At 33.9% G+C, this 22,634-nt stretch overlaps 1 protein-coding gene across 2 annotated transcripts in view; it reads right to left on the reverse strand.

The window, feature by feature from the left end:
• Positions 1–379: 379 nt before the first annotated feature.
• The window catches only part of NUP58 (nucleoporin 58), a 39,114-nt gene continuing 16,859 nt past the window's right edge, over positions 380–22,634 (reverse strand). For both annotated transcript variants that reach the window (XM_036917386.2, XM_036917385.2), the window contains 10 exons: positions 21,707–21,731; positions 20,595–20,660; positions 20,124–20,298; positions 16,703–16,782; positions 14,549–14,667; positions 14,044–14,126; positions 10,969–11,170; positions 5,477–5,575; positions 3,735–3,830; positions 380–2,499 (listed from right to left, as the gene is read on the reverse strand). In XM_036917386.2, the coding sequence (XP_036773281.2) occupies positions 2,330–2,499; positions 3,735–3,830; positions 5,477–5,575; positions 10,969–11,170; positions 14,044–14,126; positions 14,549–14,667; positions 16,703–16,782; positions 20,124–20,298; positions 20,595–20,660; positions 21,707–21,731 (1,115 nt within the window). In that variant the 3' untranslated portion in view covers positions 380–2,329. The remainder of the gene's footprint in view (positions 2,500–3,734; positions 3,831–5,476; positions 5,576–10,968; positions 11,171–14,043; positions 14,127–14,548; positions 14,668–16,702; positions 16,783–20,123; positions 20,299–20,594; positions 20,661–21,706; positions 21,732–22,634) is intronic.

A 22,634-nucleotide genomic window follows, 5' to 3' on the forward strand; every position in this document is an offset into this window, starting at 1 on the left:
TTTTACCCATTTGTTAGAAAAAGAAAGGAGAACGAACACTCATATACGTATGTTGAAACAGGCATTTTTTTAAAAGGATCCAGTATTACACCAAACATTAGGAGTGGATACTCTGGGAAAGAAGGCAGGATGAGGGTTTAGGAGCTGAAAGGGATTTTTACAATGTACTCAGTATTCTTCTATATAATTAAAAATGTTTTTGTAATTTTGAAAAGACAAAAGTAAGTAACAAGGAACTTAAAATAGTATTGTTTCTTTTGTATTTCAAAAAGCAAGATGTATAAACCAGTGAAAAGAAAAGCCTAAAAACCAACCAAAGAGAATAAAAGAACACTGGTAAGAAAATTACATAATAAGAACTACTGACACCTACAAAAAGTAACTGACACAATAAATTTTATTGTTTACATAATGATAGACTCTGGACAAAGTGAAGACAATGGAGACAATAACAAGACATTTAAACTCCTATCACAAATTCATCTGTTACAAATTTCCAGTGGCTCAACATGTTAAAATACAAAATGTATAAAGAAAAAAACCCAAGAAATATAAATATTCAGATTTTTGTAGCACAATGCAATAAATGTCCTTTAAAAAAAAGTTTGTCGTAATTGTGTATTTTATTCTGACAGTAATTCAAAGCACAAAATCACATGTTTTCCTACACTTGCCCAAAATCTGGATCTGGGGGATTGCAGTAAGAAGTAGGCAGAAGAAGGACAACTTCAGCACTCAGAAACAAAGCATTTTCTGTATTTCAATGCATCGCAGCACAAAAATTTCAGTTCCAAAAAGCCAATCATTGCTATATGCAGATAAATAAAACAGATTTGATACTTTTATAATCAAACCCAACTAACATTATACTAAAAATATATATGTATATATATATATATATATATTTATATGCAATACCTATTTTAGAAAAAAAGGTGCCTTGGTGAAAATGATTCTGAAAATATTCACTTGATGCACATTATGTACAAAACCTTCTATATAAAAAATTAAAACTATTTTCAATGAAATTCCATGTTCACATCCCATCTGAAAACTGTACTTGAAAGGTAAATAGGTCCACCTAATGGTTTCTGTCTGGAATCCCGGCTAAGGCAGCTCTTCCAAGGGGCTCTTTTTCACCCACTCTACGTCTTCACTACACTAATACAGACAAATATTACACAGATGCAGCCTGACATGCCTAGGTGTTATTACCTGGAGCGTCTGTTCACTGTTAAAAGAGGGGATAGTTTATAGTCACTACAAAGAATATCTTTTCTTAAAATATATTGTTTCTCTATTCCAAATTAAGCGCTTATTTAAGACATTAAGAGAGTGATAAGCCACTCCATTTGGTGTCCACATCAATAGCCCTGTAAGAACGAATTCTATATTGGAATAGCTAGAAAAGTTTCCACTGAAGTAATAGTGCATCCTTCACCTGCATAGAATCAATTTGGCTTAATAGCTCTTTGCCCCCAGAACACCAGTCTGGAGTTCAATATGCTCTTAAAGGTTCACCTCAGATATGAGAAAACATCTCATACAGGCAATGTGAGGATATATAGGATAACCGAAGTTGTTAAAATCTGTTGGATGAGTCTTACAGCATTCCTCATTTGAAGAGTGGAAACAAAAATAGAAAAGACTGGGGCAATGAAGTTGGGTCAGCCAAGTATGTACACCAGGGACCACTTCACTAAGTGTTTAAACAAATTACTGCAGTGACCTGGTATCTCTGGCTCATTATTCTACAAGCACTGAGGATTTGAAGCTTAAAAGGTGAAAATGGAATACCCTTAGAAAAGGGGAACAGTCTGAGGCAAAAGTTGTAGGCTTGTAAATATATATTTTATATGCACACACAATTGTGCGTATTGTTCTGTATATATTTACATACATATTCACAAGATGCCCTGCAGTGTAGCTCAAAAGGCCTTTATCAAAGAACTGATTCTAGTATATAGGCCCTAGAGTGCTTACCATCTGTATAAGAAACAAATGTGCATATATTCACATGATGTAAACTCTGTCAACAAAAACACTGCTAGTAACACTAGGTTAAACAGATTCTACCAATCGATGTAATCAGAACATTTCTTACACTGAGAATCAAATAATGAAAAAAACACAACTGGATTTCAAATTCACAAGAAAAAAGACGTTTAGCATGGCAAACAAGAACAAAGTTCAGATTCCAGAGTAGGGGAAAATATCAAAGCATTATAAATCTCCTGGGATGCAGTTTAATCATTGCATCAGTTTTAGAAAAATAGACTCAGGATGAGTGGTGCTGCTATGGATTCTCTCAATACATCAACCCGTACGTTTATCTTTTTCCTCTTTTGTTTCCAGCTGGAGGTTTCTTCAGCTGAAGGAGTTGCCCACCTGTCCCAAAGCCTGCAGAGGCAGGATTGGACACCCCGAATGTCAAACCAGCTGATGCGGTGATGCCAGGGTTGCTGAAGTTAAACCCAGATGTGCTTGAGCTGCCAAAGCCTTATGTTTAGGGAAGAAAATATTCATGTCAGAAGTAAGTCACAGAAACAAATTTAAGAATCGGGATGAGAGGCTAATTTGTAGCTGAAAGAACATATCATTTTAAAAAACAGAAAATATCTTAGGGCCCTAAATTTCTAGCATGCAGTTTTACAGGAAAATAGTTTAGCTTAAACAACTAAGTGGCACCTTTAAAGACAGAAGTGTAGTGATTTGGGCCAGAAGAGAAACCTTAGCACAAACAACGAAAACCTACAGAAAACTTCAAGTTGCCAGACACATTCTTGCTAATAAAATATAACAAGGTGCCTTTCTCCTCAGCTCCTCCAGAAACATATCATCAACATGTAGAAGACTTTCATCATCTTCGGACCCACAAGTCTAAGTCCTCCAAGGAAGCCTCAGCCCACAATTTTCAGGACAGTATCTACTGCTCTGAGTCTGCAAGAACGCTTGTATATTGAGGATCAACTACAACTAGTGTCTATAGTTAACTAATATTATCATATATGATTATAATCCTGATACCAGGGAATTCTACTATTATCTTACTCTGTTGGAATTGACTTTAAACACCATTTAATATTACATGGAGTTTCCTTCAAATTCCCTCACTTTAAAAACAGTTTCATCAGTATTAAATCATTGTTTTAGACATGTTATTTATCCCTAAAAATTGCATATTAAAAAAGCCATTATTTACAAATACAGAGGAAATGTAGATGGAATTTGGAATCTCCTACTAGAAGAATCAAAAGATTATATATCTATTTCAAAAATGAACAAAGAACTCAATCATCCTTTGTAAGCCTGGTATTCTTAAAACCAAAGGGACTTGTAACTAAAGAACATCTCTTTGGAAGGGAAATCACTCTCCTGAATGAATGATGATAAAAACTGGGTTAAATTTTTCACAACGATGGGTTCACTTTTATGGTAATGGAGAAAACTGTTGAACCATGAAACTGGATTTTGGGTTCAAAAGATCTCTACTTAGTTAATTAAGGCAAGTTATAATTATTTATTATATCAAATAAATCTAGTTATAAATATTTTACAAAGCTGTTAGCTTATAAGAGAGATAAAGCTATATAATTATTAGGCTTGCATGCTTCGTCCAGGGGGTAGAAATTGACATAGGGACTTTTTGTTTGATATTGGAAATAACAATGCTTATACTTTCAAATACTTTGCACCTTTAAATTTGCCTGAAATTCAGGCTGAAACACACAAACCTGCACTAAGACTTCCTGAGGGTTTATTTGTTGTTCCAAATCCAAATGTGGAGGCCCCTGTGGTGCTGCATCCAAAACCAGAGCTAGTTCCAAATCCTAGTGGAGGGTGATAGAGAAATATACAACGGCACGTGAAACACAGGTCGATGGATACTGACAAGTAAAACCTAAAATTACCAGAGATCTAATAAACACAGTGTTGAAAACATGGCCTGACTACAGAAATCTGCTATTTACTCCTTTGCATAAGACTTTTGGAAGAACCAGATTAATTCTCTAATAAAGCACTTATATTTAGAGTATGTTTATGTCCCATCACTAATTTTTAAAGCGCAAGACCATAAAAAAACAAGATCATATTAGTTTTTCTCTTCTATATGGACTAGAAACTTTAGTGACTATTCAAGAATGACTTCAGTCAAACAGATAAAAAGATCCATGTAGGGATATTTCATTTGGATAAAAAGAGCCTCACTATAAACTCATAAATAAGCAGGACATGCACAATAATTTGAACACCAAGGACCACCAGGTAATTTTACTCTGTCTGCTTTTACCAAAACATTTTCACATAAGAAGATTTACCACTAAAAAATTGCATAACTACGTCACAGTCCATGACTTTCAATCCAGTCAGTAGGAGCAGCTCCTGCGACAGTGCCAGCTGATGCCAACAATGAAACATTAAGAGTGGGAGCATCATATGTTTCTCTTGGCAATACGGTAGTCACGGTTTAAATAAAGAGGTATTTTTCATCATAGAAAGTTCAAGAGGAGACTGCTAAGTACTTGAAGATGCATTTCCTCTCTCCTATAAGTCAAGGGCTCTAAAAATAAAATCAAAATTCTTCTTAGGCTATTTGGCAATAGCTTGTCTAAAATACCAAGTTGGGTAGTATTATTGCCTGTAACTCTAAAAAACACAATGGTAAACTGGACTATATAGATAATAGGAATTACGCTGTCTGCTGTAATTCTCGTAATTCCTAATAGAGTCTGCTATATTAAGTGACCATGATGATAGCTTCCCTATCCTATAGGCTTCCCCTCTTATGATGGTATGTTTTAGTGGGAATCAGGCAACCATATTCATTATGACAATGCATGTGTCAAAATACAATCAAGTTTCAATTATTCATACCAGAGAATTGTGAATGCATTTGTATTTAGCATGATGATCTGCAGAAGACTTACCTTACTAATCAGAGTTAACTTAAGAAACGATTAAAATAAATTTAACTGCTTATGTATCTTATAGAAGTATGCATAAAGGCTAATATGCCAAAAGTGCTCAGGAAAGGACAGAAGTTGCTCAATTTAAAATAAAATTATTTCCCCATTTAAAGTGTTCACTTTCAGAAAAAGAAGGTAATGATTAGGAGAATGTATGTCCCTTAGTAGTTTGGACTCCAAACTGATACTGACTACTAATTTTTTAAAGTTAATTAAATTTATTAAAACTAAGTCATTTTCAAGTTCATATTTTAGGATACTGCTTTGAAAATATGTACAGCCCTACCACTTAATTTCAATGCTATTTTATATTTACTATTCACAAAAGTTGAAGTTATTTTGTAAGTTCGAAATCTAATACAGAATAGAATGCATTCGGTTTGGAGAATCGTTTTTGCCAAATGGAACCTTGACTTCCAAAACAGCAGATCTTCTTAGAAATGTTTTACAGGCTAGTATCAGTTCAGTGTCTAATAGTCCAATGCAATAGTAGAAAAGTTAAAGTGTACCTCCAAGGTTTGAAGAACCTAAGCCACTTGATTGCAAGCCAGTGCCAATACCTGAGCCGAATGGCGTTCCAAAACTAACTCCCAGAGATGGCTGTGGCCCTGGTATGAAAAAAAATAAAATGAGGGGAAGGGGGGGAAGGGGGGAAGAAAAACAAATTTGCCTTACTCTTTCAAGATTAAAGTTTCTTCACGAAATTATTTTTTAAATGAACAGTGATTACTTCTAACAAATTCTATTTACTAAAACTTAGCTTTCACGATGCCTCCCCAGCCTAATTTTCCTGTCCCAACTGATTTACGTATCAAAAAAAAATGTTTTTACTTGTTCACACTAGACAACTGAAAGAGGCTCGTTGCACTGAAATATGAACGTTTCTTTAACCTACTAAATAATTTGAAATCTTTAATGTATTGTAAATTATAGTTCTTTTAGTTTTACTTCTAGAATGATTTTAGATCTCCCCACTTGTTTGCTGATAAAATTAGCTGGTGTAATCAGTAAAGGTTTTCACTTTTTTTTTATTTAAACAAGCTCCTTCCGTTAGAGTCAAGTCTCAATTGATGAAAAGAGACTGACGCTAACATGGCAAAACTATCATGTTACTTCATAAGAGTAAGTACCCAAAAATCTAGGCATGACTTTTTATATGAAATATAAATGATATATACAATAAATAGATAAAAAACAAGACAATGTTTTATTTTATTAAATTTATTGTTCATTTTAAAGCAAATCAATTACACAGTAACATGACAATTCCAACTTGTTCACAAAAAGTGGTAATTGAGTTCTATTGTTAAGCTCTGCTACATTACACCACTTATCACCTGATTAAATAAGATAGATAATGAACATTTACAAAGGCACGGCTGTGTACCTTGACAGATTCAATACATTCAAGATTTCAATTCAGAAGTTTCTTTCCAACATTTTGGGAAATGTACTCAGATGCAAAACGATTAGTCATCCTTTTCCCATTTGTTACTTTAAAGGTTTTGGCTGAGTTTGTTTGGCATGAATAGCATCAAACTTACTAGCCTCTCTTTTTAACTACTACTCTTTTTTTTAAACTAAGCAGAATACAAAAATCTAAAATCTCTCATTTGATAAATAATTTATGAAAACTATTCAATAAATTTCATAGTACAATCTTCAGTCTTGTCTTTTATCAAGCACAGTGATCAGTGCATCTCAAAGTTGAGGGGACTGCCAAAGTAATATACAGACTGAAATTTAAACTCTTCAAAGAAATCAAAGCCTTCAAGTTGTTTAATGAAGAATGAGGTTTGTATATTCAAAAGGTAGTGTAAAATTATAAAACATTAAAAAAAAAACCTGAAAACAAAGAAAACTAAGGAACTACATTTTGCTACACTGGGACAGAAACTGGACTTTCCAAATAGCTTCTACCCAGAGAAGAGAGAATAAGGACTAATAGCAGCCAGTGTTCTTACACTACTATTAAAAATAAATTAAAAGGATTTAAATTTTTACATCATTTGAAATAAATTTGAGAATAAAATACCTGCCTAGCAGCTCTTTTGTAAAATGTTACTATAGGAAAAAGAAACTAAACATATTATTCTTTACTTCTAACAAAAATACGTAGAAAACACATGTCCAGTTTCTTTAACACTGAGAGACTTAAGTGTCACATGTTACTCAGAGGCACTGCTGGTGGAAGACTGCAAGGAAGAATGCACACACCACAGCCCTCAGCTGATAAATGGGAGTTACTCCAATACCACACTTTCTGTTGTGTGTGGGTCTGTTTTCAAGAGCAACTCTATTATCAATATTCAGGATATAGGTCATCAAGAACTCTAACAATGACAAGACTTTCCATTGCACAACAGGTACATGATATTTTGAGTTTTGTACCTTCACACAAATTCTGAAGGCAACATCATTTATAAAACTAGTAGGCAAATGTATAACATTTTTTAATAGTAAAAACTCATGATAAGTATCTCCTGTGCCAAAGTACTAGCATATATTATACTCTGGCCACCACATAAATTAGTTTCCCTATTAGAAAGCAGAATCTAAATCCTTCAGGCAAAAGTTACGTAAACAATTCAAGAAGTCTGTTTCAAAATCTGAATAGTCATTCAATGAGAGGCTTAGTTCCATAAATAAAATGATATTAGTAGTAATATATCCCAATGATTGCCCAAAGTGAAATCTTCATGTAGAGTAACATTTTACAAAAGTTACCATGTAATATAGTCACGCACAACAAAATCAAGTTTAGCACTGTAATTCATGTTTTCCAGAATAAATTCTACTCCCTTAAAAGTAAAACTGCATTCACAGGAAAAGGACTAAATTGCTAACATTTTTTAGTAATTTTTAATGATCATTTAAAATACCTAACATAATTAGTATGGTTATTCTTAAGTCATATTGTTAAAATAATAGTTTTTCTTAAAAAAAAAAGCGCCTTTTCCCCAATTTGAAAAATTTCACTCGCACTGATTTAATGGGGAATGTTCCTTTGGTTGTTAAATACAACAAAATCACAAAACCACAAGAAACTAAACTGTGATACTTAAAGCTTCCTATTTAACACTACACCTTAAATGTCCAAACCTGCACTAAAAGCTAAAAAATAGGAATTACTAACAAAATGTCTCAGCTCTCCTTAAAAACAGCAGCTAAGTCACAGAAGAAAAGTATTATTATGTAAACATTAAGAACTTTTAAAAGTGTCAAAACACAACAACAAAACTTAATCCCAGTACATTAGCTTTAAACAATCTATCCTAAGTTAAGATTACACTGAAAGGCCTAATGTAAATGTCTTAAGCTTTTTAAGAGGCTTCAGAAGCACTGGTGGACAAGTGTACTCAAGATCTCCTACCATGTAATCTATCCATGTAGTGATGCTGATTTCATAAATAAATGGCCTGCTGGGTTTTCATCAATTCTCTTCAGCCTTCAGAAGCAATAACCATAAATTACACAGGCCTGAACTCTATTACAAGTATTTTGTTCATTAAAAAATACTGAAGGATCAAGAAATCACTTATGTCCATACCTCCACCTCCATGAAAGACTACACAGAACCCATCTTCATAAGGGAGCAGCCTAAGATGCCATCTGCTTTTTTACATTAATGAAGTAAAAAATCCATATCTAAGTAAAAACAAAACCCCTCTGAAAAATCAAATCTTGAACAGATCAACAGTGATGTATAAAAACAGCACACAAGTTTCATCTAGATGGTCTTTAAAATTTGTGACTGGCACTTAGATTAAGATTTCATCAAAATCACAGGACTTAAGGATTAAGTCGCCAGGTACAAAGCACAGTGCATTAAACAGGGACATTTCTAAACGGGCTGTAACTCATAAAATCAGGACCTATTTAAGAAAGCTCATACATCTTGCCATGGTGGTGACATGACTAAAATAACCAACATTCTAACTGGAGGGGCATAAAGGTATGAACTGTGGAGCCTGAGAAACATTTAGACAAACAAAAGGAAAAACAAGAGAAGACACAATTCCAAACTGTTACTACTAATGGTTAGCTTCTCCGTTCTAAAAATCCATACAACTCAAAATGAAAACACTATTAAGACTGCTTAGGATGATAAGTCACAATTCCTGCCACCTGATTAGGAAGCCCTTATGTGTGTGGACTTCAAAACTGCTGGGAACACAGAAAGCAGTTTCCCCAAAACCTGGCAAAAGTCACAGACAAAATGTGAGTGTAGGAGCAAAAGCCTCCTCAAGATGATTACTGTAAATGAGGCTGATACTCCACCACCACCGAAAGCAAAGACCACATCTATACTGTCAATCTTTGTACCCCTGAAGCCTAGCACACAGTAGGCACCCATATTTATAGAATGAACATATCTCACTCAGTATGTCCACGAGCCAAAAATGTAGGAGTGAAAACTTTTCAAGACTGTCTACATAAGTAAAAAAAAAAGACCTTAGCAAGTGGCTTTGCCTCAACTTTAGTTGTATACCAGAGAACATAATTCACTTACAGCGTAACATTTTAGGTAACTGACTTTTCTCAAGTTTTATTTATTAGAATGGAAATCCCTTATGTTTAAAAAACACTTACCCAAACCCATGCTTATCAGATCTATTTCAGGATTAATATTGGCTCTAAAAAGTAAATTAATACTATGGTTGGCTGATTAGGTAGTTAAACAATCGTAAGAACTAATGACAATAACTATGGGATGGATTCCTGTAATGCCTTGATAGGAATCCATCCCATAATTACTTTTTTTCCCTCCATAACTTGAGAATGCAATCCTATGCTCCAGCCAGCTAGAGAACTACTTTATAGTGCTTATGTGAGCCACTGTTCACGTGGGTCTGGCCATGGAACGTGGAGGATTTGGCATAAATTCACCATCAGCCATTTACTGATGGTGAGTCAATTCTGTCTCTCCAAACGTGAAGAACAATGTTTTAAACTGCCAATAGCGAAAACGAGAATGAATGCTTCCGTAATAGAGGCAGCCTAAACGCAGTCTATAAACATATGGTTTTTCTTCTTTTTATATTGTAATTTCCTACTGGACTATATGAAACTTTCAGAAAGACACATGCAATAGAATAACTAATAAGCATTACTCAACAACCTATGAATGAGAAAAAAAAATCATCCACTAAGACTTTATTTTTCTATGTCAAACTTCAAGCCTGACAAAACAGGGAGAGTAAAAAGACAATCTTCTCTGAAAGACACAGCACCAAGCCAAGTGCTACAAGAACTAGAACACAAAATGCTTCTCTCAGTAGAAGTGAATTACACCAAGGACTAAAAATACCTGCTTCCTAGTATCTCACCAATTATTTTCATCATCTGCCCAACTTCCCGGGTCATACTTCTTAATGAGCAATTCAGAGCATTTCAGAAAACCTTTCTCCTACCATGGCTACTGTTCTGCTCATTTTGAAAAGGTGCAAATAATTCTAGCATGTATCCTCTTCCTGATTTGATTAACAGGGCCTGTACTCTGTTTCTAGTCAATGTACAAACAAACGAACCTATTGATCTTCAACACAACTTCAATCAATAAAAACAGACTTCAGCCTGAATGTGGGTACTCTGTAATTACTATATGAGGAAACAAGAATGCACCATCTATCAGTATCATATATGAAAATGCAACGTATGGCTGGATTATCTCTAAAATAATACAATCACGATTTTAGAATCTGATATTCTTAAATGTAATTTGGTAATGAACACCATGTTCTAAGGGCATTTATAGCAATACAGCAAATAACATTAAGTAAATTCACAATATTCAGTATTTAATTGATGTATAATTATTGCTAAGACTACCCTGCATTTTTTAAATCAGGTATTATAATTGTGTCCATCACAATTTTTAGATTGTAACAGCTATTCATAGAAATTTCTTCAGTGCTAACATAAAAGGAAGACTTATAAAAATGCACATAAATGTTCTGCACTGTAACAGTAAGAAGCTATAACTTGAATGCATTCAGACCTGTAGCAGGCTGTTGCTGCTGTGTAAGTGTAGCAGCCATGGCGACGGCTGCTGCGTTTGGCATGTTGCTGAAAGGCATGGGTCCAGTAGTGACTCTGGGTGCATTCTGCCACTTCTTGGCTTCTGCTCTCCTGGCTTCAAACACATCTACAGGATCTCCCAAGAACATTTTCCTATAGCCAAGGTATAGTTCTTTGAGCACCTAAAGGAATAAAAAAAGGTTAATCAAGTTCTGTGTTAATTTTGGTAATACGTGAATAAATATAACTATGAAATAAGTTAGCAGAGATCAAAGACATTGGCAGTATCACACTGTCCCTGAACTTCAGGTCGGAGTGCCGGTGACGCACGGGGGTGAGGGAGGAGCCTGAGCAATCCGTCACACCTCTGAGTATTTTCTTCTCTATTCTTGCCATATGTCTTCACAATAAACTGTCTAAAATATCCCGGCTTCCTGGTGCCCCCTTTAAAATGAGTTAGCGAAGCTTCAAAGAAGCAAAGTAGTCTATCTAAAATTCATTAGTCCAGTTCTCCCTCTAATGTCCAACATTCTGACAACTTTTAGACTGAAGAAGCTTAAAAAGTACTAAATATATATTTGTTAAGTATCTTTTTAAAAGGCCTGGGTGACACATGTTAAAATGTTACCTCGGCAGAGAGAGCTTGAAGGATAAAAAGAGGGCTTATACTTTATCAATACTGTTTGACCATTTTACAATGTGATTGACTCATGTTGAGCTTATATAAACAAACCAGGTAGGGGCACAGAGAAGTGAGTTTATAATTTCAGAGTAACAAAGAAAAATTACCAAGTTCACAAAATGGGCTGGTTTACTCAATGTAACATCTGCCTTGATTAAGGCCATTAACAGGAATTTATTTCACATTAAAATTATTAAATATTTTCATTAAAGGCTTAATCTAACTTAGATCGGTTTTATACCACTTTGTGAAGAGATGTAGAATTTTCATATTTCCTACCTGTTCTCAGCAGAAATGAATAAATACTAGGCTTTTTGGTATTAACAGGTAGAGCACTTAGAAATCTTAGTTATTTACAATATTTAAAAGCTACCATCTCCTTTTGTGTGAATGTCAGTATATGATGCTCCAGTTTCAAACTCCTATCTTTATAATGTACTGAAATGGGCCTGCCAAGAGCTATCAATTGGGAAAAATGCAGTCAGATAGTGATATCAGAAAAACAAATCTTATCAGTACTGACCTCCCTCAAATTTACCCTCCCTTTTACTATGCAATCACACACACATACCCATACAGTGTTTGGCATAAATAGCCCATACAGTCGTGTTCTATTTCAGATACTAGAAAATACTGACTTTAGACTGGAAAAAGACAGTTTAAAAAAAAAATAGGAAACCTGACTGACATCAGCCAAGATTTATATAATTGACTGATAAAACGTCCAGTTTGTCACTGAGGCCTGGCTAGATCAGGTAGTTTAAGCCTGTTTCAACAGACCATCTCATGAAAAATACAAAACGAACAATAAAAAAATACCTCTTATGAAATAAGTGTAAGTGAACAAACCTAGAAATTATAGTTAGTTCACTAAATGCAGCTGAAAATAAATGACAACATATAAAACCTGATCATGAAACATCCTTTGGTTCTTGGGAATGTGTATTAAAAAAAAGAGTAGGTCCAAACTTCATGTAAAGTTTATCCAAAATGATCTGGGGCTGTTTTGTGCAAATGTCTGTCTCATTGTTTTATAGTCACGAAAAGGGTATCTTTCAAACCAGTGAGGAGAAACAGCCTGTGAAAAAGCAAGTAAATTTACAAATGACATGGCTGAGACTTGCTTAAACCACTCGGGGGAGAAATGCATCTCTGTGCAGAGAACTGGTAAAGCAAGATCAGCAGGATCTTGAGGATCCTGGTAGTGGGTGGCAGGTACTGGCATTCATTATAACATATATATATATTCATATTCACTTCTGTGCATACTTGAAAACTTTTACAATAAAGATAAGGGAAAGAAAACATCTACACAACACAGACCTCAGACTGCAAACAGAGAATCGTCTCTGGCACTTCAAAAAACTAATTATTTATTATAAACATAAAAATTTTAAGAAAATCTAATAAAAATTCCTCCTTTAATACTAAGTTATCTGAAAGATTTGGTTTAAAATTTTAAATCTATTAAAGCAAAAAGTCTGATGTGTGCTCTTTTCCAAAATGGTATAGTTTAAATGATTAACTTTAAAAAACTATTACTACCCAACAAATTAAAATAAAAATGAAAATACTGGTAATCTCAATTAAACTCTATCCTACATAGTAATTTAGACTTATGTTTAGATGTTTTGATTTTTAAAGGTTTTTCCAGTTGTATGTAACTTCAAGAATTTGATATTTGCTTGATTAACTGGAAAAGGTATACTTAATATATTTTAATTTCACTTAGATAAACTTTAAAAATTAGTATTACATGAGGTTCAAAATATTCAATGACAACTTATTTTATTTACATGATTTAATAAACACAAAAGTTCCTTGTATTTACAAGACACAAGCATTTGTAAAAGCAAGTTATTTTATGCAATGGTCAATGAACAAAATATACATAAAATTAAGGCAGTGCAAAATGATTTTGCTACTAAGAATGTTTTAAGTGCTGTTTATAGTGGTAAAGAGATGGAAATAATCTCAATTCAAAAAATTTTTTTAACAAGAGAGAAACGGAAATAACCTAAATATCCAACAAAAGTAACTATGCACATAAAGGGTTAAAGTAGCTGTGCACACACACAACGAAGTCCTTCGTAACTACTAAAAGTAATGTTAAAGCAGTATGTGTACTAATGCAGAAAGTTATTCACAATATATTATGAAATAACAGATTGCATAGGACACTTGTATCTTTTTAGAAAGAATAGATATTATTCATGACTGTGAGCATGATCATGGTTTTAGTTTTAGTCTTTTTCACTTGTATGTAATTCTAGCTCTTTCTGCAATAAGCATGGATACTTTTGTCCTCCAAATGAACAAGTACTTCACTTTGGTCTACAGATGCAGATAGATGAACAAGCATTGAAAACTTACCTTTACGTTTTCATGAATAGACTGAAGTTGCGCGGCTAAAGCTACAAATGTTTGATAAATTTTCTGCATAGCCATTGACAAATCTATAAAAAGAAAATTATAATATCATGCACACATATACACATGACCAGTATTATTTTTCCATTACTGGGGTCCAATTTTTGGTAAAATTAATGATGTAGAAGGAAAAAAGGAACCAATATCCCCATGGATAAGAGAAGACAGCAGAACAAGCCGACTGAGAGGGACATGTCTCCTTCAGTCATCTGGGGAGAGGCCCTTAGACTGCTTTCCTTGTAAGCATAGTAACAATTCATAATACAGCATTTCATAGTTACAGGGACTTAAGATCTAATCAAGGATTTTTAATGAAGTGTTCCTCTGGTAGCTTAAGACAACTTGTAGTAGTTACCTAGAATATCTACTATATAACAAAATCTTAATCTCTCAGCAAAAAAAAAAATAGTGCTATCAATCAAACATATTAGCACAGAAAGCATGTTACCTTGAGGGGTTATGTGTGAATTGTTTGCTTGAGCGGCAAGGTGGTTTTCTAGCTCCTCGATCTGCTGTCTGTACTGCTGAAGCTGTGCCTCAAACTGCTGAACCAAGACTCGGAAGTAGCTACATGAAACAGTCCCAGGGTCAGAGCAGAGTTCCGAAACCAGTGTTTCCTTTACACTCAAAACACCAAATAAGTAAATATATGCCCCCATCTAATCAGGGCCTTTGGATTAACATAATGTGTCTGTAAGTGGTACAGACATTATTGGAACAAAAACTCAACCTAGTAAGTTATCAAGATATCAAAAATAGATGCATATTCTCACTCCAATTGTGAAAAATGCCAATTAAGGGATAATCTACAAAACAACTTACTATTCCTCAAAATTATCAAGGTCATCAGAGACAAGGAAAGATTGAAAAACTTGAACAGACTGTTCAAGATAAAGGAGGAAGAACTAAATGCAACGTGAACAAGATTCTAGAATAGAAAAGGTATGGTAGTGGAAAGTAGGATCCTAGAACAGAAAAAGCACTGGAAAAATCAGTTAAAATTCAAGTAAGTTCTATAGTTTGGTTAATAATACTGTACCAATGTGAATTTCCTCTTCTTGGCAATTATACTATGGTTATGCAGTAGGTTAACAGTAAGGGAAGCAGGGTATAAGGAAATTCTTTACACTACCATTTTACAGATTTTCTGTAAATCTAAAATAAGTTCAAAATAAAAAGTTAAAAGAAATGCAATTGGCAACCAGAGTTTATAACCAAGTACTTACAGTTCTTATATTTATCATCTGAAAACACTATAGTGTACTATAGCAAGAGCGTGTAATTACTATTACTATTCTGATAAATTTAACAAGAGAATGCCAGAAAGATAAAAAGGGACCTTGAACAGCATGCAGTCTAAAGATTATTCTATAAGAAACAGGGAACTATGAAAGCTTTTTGTAGTGAAAAATGATACAATTCAAACCCTTTCAAAAAAGTTCCAATGGCAGCATACAGGACAAGACAAAGGAATAAATAATAAAGGAAGTCCAGTGAGGAAGACATCCCATGCTAATTTGAATAAGAAAACAGGAGTATTGCTGTCACTGTGAATTTCCTGATTTTGATCATTTGTGGTTATGTAAAAGTATATCCTTATGTTGAAGAAATACATGTTGAAGTACTTAAGCACAAAGGACATGATGTCTGCAAATAACTCACACTGATGAGGGGAAAAAAACTTGTATATACATACAGAGAACAAGGAACAAAACAATACAGTAAAACTGTTAACAAGCAGGGAATCTAGATGAAAGATAAAGGGAAATTCTTTGTTCTATTTTTGAACTGTTTCTGTAAGTCTGAAATTATATTTAATAAAAAGTTAAAAGATAAAAAAGGGAAGGACCAGGAGTCACACGTCTACCACTCCCAGGCTCAGGCCCTACTGCTAGGCCTGCAATAGTGACAGCTGTAGGTCTGGTGGGAAATGGGATGAAGCATGTGCAGTGCTGGGCCCACCCCTGGCATATGGCAAAAAGCTGAGAAATAGTAGCTGTTATTACCTCTAGCAACACGGAAGGACAAAAAAAAAAAAAAAAAAAAGAGAGACAAGCTCTGTATCACACGTATGGGGACTAGAAGGATATACAAGCTGAGTGATGAGATTACAGGTGGATTATTTTATTTTAATTTTACTTATCTATATTTTCTAATTTTTCTTTCTGAGGCCTTATTACCTATGTACATAAAAGCTATGTAAATAATTAAAAGGGTTAAACTATATTTAGTATGTCCTGTTTAAGGAAAGGACTATCATAAATTTTTTTGTTAAAAGTCCTTATGGGTAAAAATATAAGTTTCTACTACCTGCAAAATTTAGTAAAGTGAACTAACCCTGTGAGTAATACATATAAGAAGTGCAACTGCAGGATAGCAGTTAAAAGCTTTGATCTTAGCTTTCACCTATCTTTCAATAAAATGAGGGTGAACTGTGCTCCTTGTAGGGTTTTTATGGGAATTAAACTTTAAAATCCATGTAAAGTACTTATTAACCCAGGCTTTCTACACAGTAAACTAAAAATTCTTAGTCTACATACTGTTTTTACATTCTGCTTTCTTATAGTGAGAAACATTTCTTTAAAAATATCCAGTAACTTACTCAGCAGGAGCTGTATTTTCATGTTGGAGTCCAGGTGGTGTTTTCTGGGTTCTCAAAGCTATTTCAGCATTCTTTAACTCCTAATAGATAAGAAGTTTTTGTTTTGTTTTGTTTTTTAAAAAGGCTTGTTAAAAAGTTAGGCTAAAAATAAAAGTACCAATTAACTCTGGACTGAAATTTCAAACAATGCCATTCTTAGGGGTTCATGCTATGAAAACTTATTATGGATAAAGCTGCTGTAAGACAAATTGCTAAAATCTCTTTCCAAAGAAGATAAACTACCATTTTAACAAACTATGATAAACTTACAATGAACTGGTCCAGTTTAAGAAACCATGGATTTCTATAGGATATAAAGTTAATTCACCCACAGTGAAAGACTATGCTACTATTTAAAAATCTTTAATATGTAAATGTAGAAAACACTATTTAAAAAAAGCAAGGTAGTAGTAATAATGACGCTGAGGCCAATGGCAGCAGTTTCCATTCTGGGAACTCACTATATATCAAGTACTATACTAAAGGCTTTACTTATGTTATCATGATTAACCTTCAACAACAATCATGTAAGGTAAGTAACGTTTCCCTTTTTACAGGTGAAGAAATGAAGTCAGAGACATTAAGTAATTTGCCCAAGGCCATGTAGCTGGATGACCTGAGAACAATCTAGGCAGCCCGATTCTTTCACTGCTTACACACGTAACCACTCTTACATTGCCTTCTACTTTTCCTCAATGCTGTATCTATCTTCTAGCCAATGGTTTACTGAGCACAATATTGTTTTATCCCCTTACATTCCACATTCCCATCATTTCACTGCTTTTTCAACCTTTATTTGAAAAAAAAGTACCTTACGTTAACTTTATATTCCCTATGGCAACCTCCTGCCCTCATTTTATTGTCAAACTGTTTAGTTTCTAATAGTCTCTACTGTTTTTTTCACTTCCATTTCGTTCAACTCAGGCTGCTAGCCTACCTGACTTTAAATTCAAACTCTGACCCCTGCCTACTTCTTTAAGTACTGACTCCTGCCAGGCCCAGACCTGTTCTCAGGGTTCCTGTGATACTAAACCTGCTTTTAGACCCTCAGACACGTGTAGTTCATGCCTCCATGCCTCTGTTCGCCATCCTTCCTTTCTACCAGCGTGGTGAACACCGCCGTATGTTTAGGACTCAACACAGGGATCCTACCCTGCACAGATGACAAACTTGCCCTTCTGAGCCTCTATCATCCCTTGCACCCGGAACACATTACTTGATTAAACTCACTCTCCCTACTATAATTGTTTTAATCCCAAACGCCTGTTGAGGTGCTCTGAACATACAAGATCCTTAAAAATATTCACTGAATCCATGGACTCGGCAATGTAACTTCAGTACACTATTGGGCACCTACACTACCCAAAAAGAAAAACTTTAACCACCCTACTTACCTAACCTCTCAAGTTATATACCAAAAATGAGATATATAAACTCTGCTTCCATAAGGTTCTGGTCTTCACAATTACAACACTGCGCCTACCTCAGAACTGTTTTTATTTCTCAGAGGCTTTCTTTGAAGAAAGGCTTTGGGGTTAAATAAGACTGTTAAGTGCTTCACTAAGGGACATTTTTTTCAACTGGCAATTCACTAGATTCTGGGTAGAGAGCTAATGCCTGTTATGTTGGAAATAAGAATAACTTTAGATCAAAGAATGACAACTGCCTTTAAAATTTTCTAAACTCAACTCAGATGAAACTCTGACTCATATCCTCTCCTTCACTTGCACCTTTATACTCTGCTGAATCTTTCACTATTTCATCTCCCCAGTAGAATTTTAGTGCCATTGGAGTTGTCCTTTCATCTCTGAAAGACTATTAACAAGTCTGGTATTGAACCGGTATTCCACAGATATTTGTGAATGGAATCATCCAGTGCTACAAGGCCTCCTTGTAGCATTCAATTCTCTTTTTCTTGAGTCTACCCCCTTTAGTACTCTGCTAATGACCTTTTCCACATACTTGATAATTTCATGTAATGTCTAATCAGTCTAAATATTCTCCATAGCCTAAGAACATAGCTAACAGTTTTTCCTCCTAGAATGTATATATCTGATGAGATATAAAGGAAGAAGAAATGGAAAGGAAACATAGAGGAGCACTTCATTTATATTTAACTAAAGAGTTTGTAAGCCACCAGGAAATTTGAAGGCATATAACAAAGCCTTTGAATTCCCTTTAAACATCAAAGTTTAGAATGACTATTTTAGCAACCCATTCTTACTTAAAATATCACAAAGTATTCTCCAATAGTTGACTTGAAGACATATAAGCAGGTACAAAATTTCGAGTTATAAATCAAATAAATCTAAGGGATGTAATGTACCACACAGTGATTACAATTAATAATTCTATATGGTATATTTAAAAGTAAACAACAAAGGGTTAAAAAACAATTTGTAACTACTTGTAATGGATATGGTGATCATTTCATAATATACATAAATACCAACATATTATGCTGCATCCCTGAAGCTAATATAATGCTAAATGTCAATTATATTTCAATAAACAAGAGAGACATATAAGCACCTTTAAAATTTTTACTTAAATATTACTTCATTTATGAAGAGCACAGCACTCCAACAGGCAGGCCCACATTAAAAAGATGTATCAAGAGAAGTTCATTAACAGATCAGGGAAAACTCTAGAGAACGATTTCTAGACTGCCGTGATCTGATCAAGCATAACTGTGAAACTGAACACACAAGCAAATCAGCTATCAGCATTCTTCCCCACTGATGTAGAGAAAAACTGCATATTACGTGATTATTTTATATAATGGTACACCATACCATAGAGACAAGACAAGCACACTTGAGTGACAAGCAGATATTAGTATCAGCCTCATTATTTTTATCAACCAAGACCTGGGACTAGCAGGCCACTACAGAATTTAGTACCTACAGAGCACGATGTAAATTTTATTTAACCACTGACATATCAAAACACTTTTTTTCTGACTAGCTGTTTTCTCTCCTGCATAATATAAATAACAAGTTAGCCAGCGGGTACTCTTATGCAACAAGGTAGTCAGAAGCATAAACTCTGGAGGTGGATTACAGGGTTTGAATCCAAGCGCTTCCACTTATTAATGAAGTTCTCTGCCTGATTTCTCATTTAGATAACAAAGATAATAGCAGTACCTACCTCATAGGGCTGACATGAAAACTAAACCAGGTTAATATATATAAGCTGCTTAGAATACTGCCTCATACATAGTAAGCACTCAGTAAGAACTAGTAACTATTATTATAGCAGAAGTATATAATCTATATGATTTTCTTAGAAGTATGTTAAACTTTATAATTGAAAGACCTATTTCCATTTGTAAAAAAAAATGAACAAAAAAACCCTATGATAAAATGACAAGTTAGTTTACCTGAGCAGTTTCTATTTTTAATTTGTCAATATTGAGAGTGTTTCTCTGTAAGCCACTGGCAGCCAATGACAGAAGCTGCTTCAGGGCTTTAATATCTTCTTGTACTTTAAGCATTGCTTTTGAAGACATTCTACTAATTTCTTCTTGGACCTGTTTTTGTTCCTTCACAAATTTCCTAAAAACATAAATGAAACTATGTTTTAAAAAAAAGTACACCTTCGGTTTCCTACAGAAAAAAACACATTTACAGTAGCTTGGTCAGAGTCCTAGTGTTTTAAGAAACAAATGCTAAAAATTCACCTATAGTTCATATGCTTTCTTACAGAATTTTAATTCCTGTTGTTCTGTTAATTTCTAAAAGCATTAAAATTTTAACCAAAGCTAAAAGTTTAGGAGGAAGAGATGTTCCCCCTAAAATATATTCTAGCATTCTTCAAGTATGATTTATCTAACTATACTTGATGCACTTACTGGAGATTTTCAACATCCTGGCAGATGACAGGAGGTAGATTTTCATCCTTCAGTGCTTTACTATCCCTAAGAAAAATGCCAAAGATGTATTAAATTATAAAAATGTGACAGCTGAATTTTACTAGAGTATATGTTAAGATACAAAAAAAAACCCCAAACATTCCCCATTTATACCTTCCTTCAATGATTTCAAAGTTCTTTACAAAGAATTTCCTGACCTATAAAATAATATTGTAATTTACCTGACACAGAGATTTCTAAGATGACTAGTACCTTTTATAAATACATGTAAATGCATTTGACTAAATGTTTAAGGAAGAAAAATTAGAAAATACTGCAGATATTTTTGATATCTGATTTGAGATAAAGTTCTCTCTGGCTCAAGAAGTCTATGACTGACATTTTATTCAGCTCAAAAATATTAAAGCATTCACTAAAGTCTATGAAACTTCTCATGAGACACAGTATTTTTATTTTTTAACTTCAATGCTCTTCAACAAAGTAAGATCTAGAAAAAGCTTAAGGGAATTATAAATATTTAATGAAGACAGGAGTAAGTGAAATTCGGCATGCTATGATACAATCATGAATTAATTTCGATCATGAATCGGCTACCACTTCCTTGACATAAATCTCAGTCTCAGCTTCCACATTTATGTAATAGGGCTAAAAGATACACAAGACGTTTTGGAGGAGTGAACTTTATTGTTTATTTACAAGTGCTTTATTTAATGTAATACAAATAGGTTGAGAAATACAATTGGTAATAAAGATAATTATCTTCAAACACATATGTCATGTATATGGAATCTCCCTCTTTATCAAGAAGAAATGGTACTGATATAAATAAAATAAAAGGTATATACATAAAATTGGGCATAAAGGTTCTAGAAAGAATTGGTTATGAATTTTCTTGGTGATTAGAATTAAATATTTGACCTTTCATAATCTTTCCAGAACATATGTTTCCTACTTTATTTTTGACAAAACTGGTTAAAATAATTTTTGTTCTAAATACCTATTATGGTTTCATTGACTTCAAACCATATCATTTGCATATGACTTAGTAACTCTTTAACTAAAATATTAAAAAAATTAAGTTGTTAACTTACTCTGGTCTTGTTCCTGCTTTATCACCTAGGAAATTCAAGAAGCTTTATGTAAAAATAGGTAATTTTACAGTGTATCCCAAATACAAGTTTTAAGTTAACACAAACTAAAGTATAAATAGAAACTATTAAGCATTTCTTTGCCTCTTAAGCATCAAGCAATGTCACAAACTCCAAACATAATGTATTACGGAGACACATTTATGTACATATGAACAGGTAGTTATGTAGCTGATTTGCATCTATTTCTTTCAAGGGCAAGAATCTCCCTTTTTCAACTATCTTCCATGAAAAATATTCTTGCCTAGGAGTTTAACAGCTGAGACCTTTACTTGGCAGATTAAAAAAAATTTTTTATTGAAGTATAGTTGATATGCAATATTACATTGGTTTCAAGTATATAACATAGTGATTTGACAGTTATCTACATTATTAAGGCTCACCCCAACTAGTGTAGTTATTCTGTCAACATAGAAAGATGTTACAGAACTAGTGACTATATTCTCTATGCTGTACTTTCACCCCTGTGACGAACATATTGTGATTTAGATTTTGTGCTTTATTTCCTTCAGCTATTTCACCCACCCAACCCCAACCCCTTCCCCATGGTAACTACCAGTCACTTCTCAGTGTCTAAGAGTCTACTACTGTTTTGTTTTATTTTTTTTTAGAATCCACATATAAGTGAGATCATATAGTATTTGTCTTTGCCCAGCTTATTTCACTTAGCATAATACCCTCTGAGTTAATCTACATTGCGGCAAATGGCAGAATTTCTTTCTTTTTATGGCCAAATAATATTCCATGATATATATGTACCACACCTTCATCCACTCATCTGTTGATGGACACTTTGGTTGCTTCCATATCTTGCCTATTATAAATAAGGCAGCAATAAATATGGGTGCATATACCTTTCAAATCAGAGACT

The sequence above is a fragment of the Manis pentadactyla genome, chromosome 2 (genome assembly GCF_030020395.1).
Source record: "Manis pentadactyla isolate mManPen7 chromosome 2, mManPen7.hap1, whole genome shotgun sequence".
Taxonomy (NCBI): Eukaryota; Metazoa; Chordata; class Mammalia; order Pholidota; family Manidae; genus Manis; species Manis pentadactyla.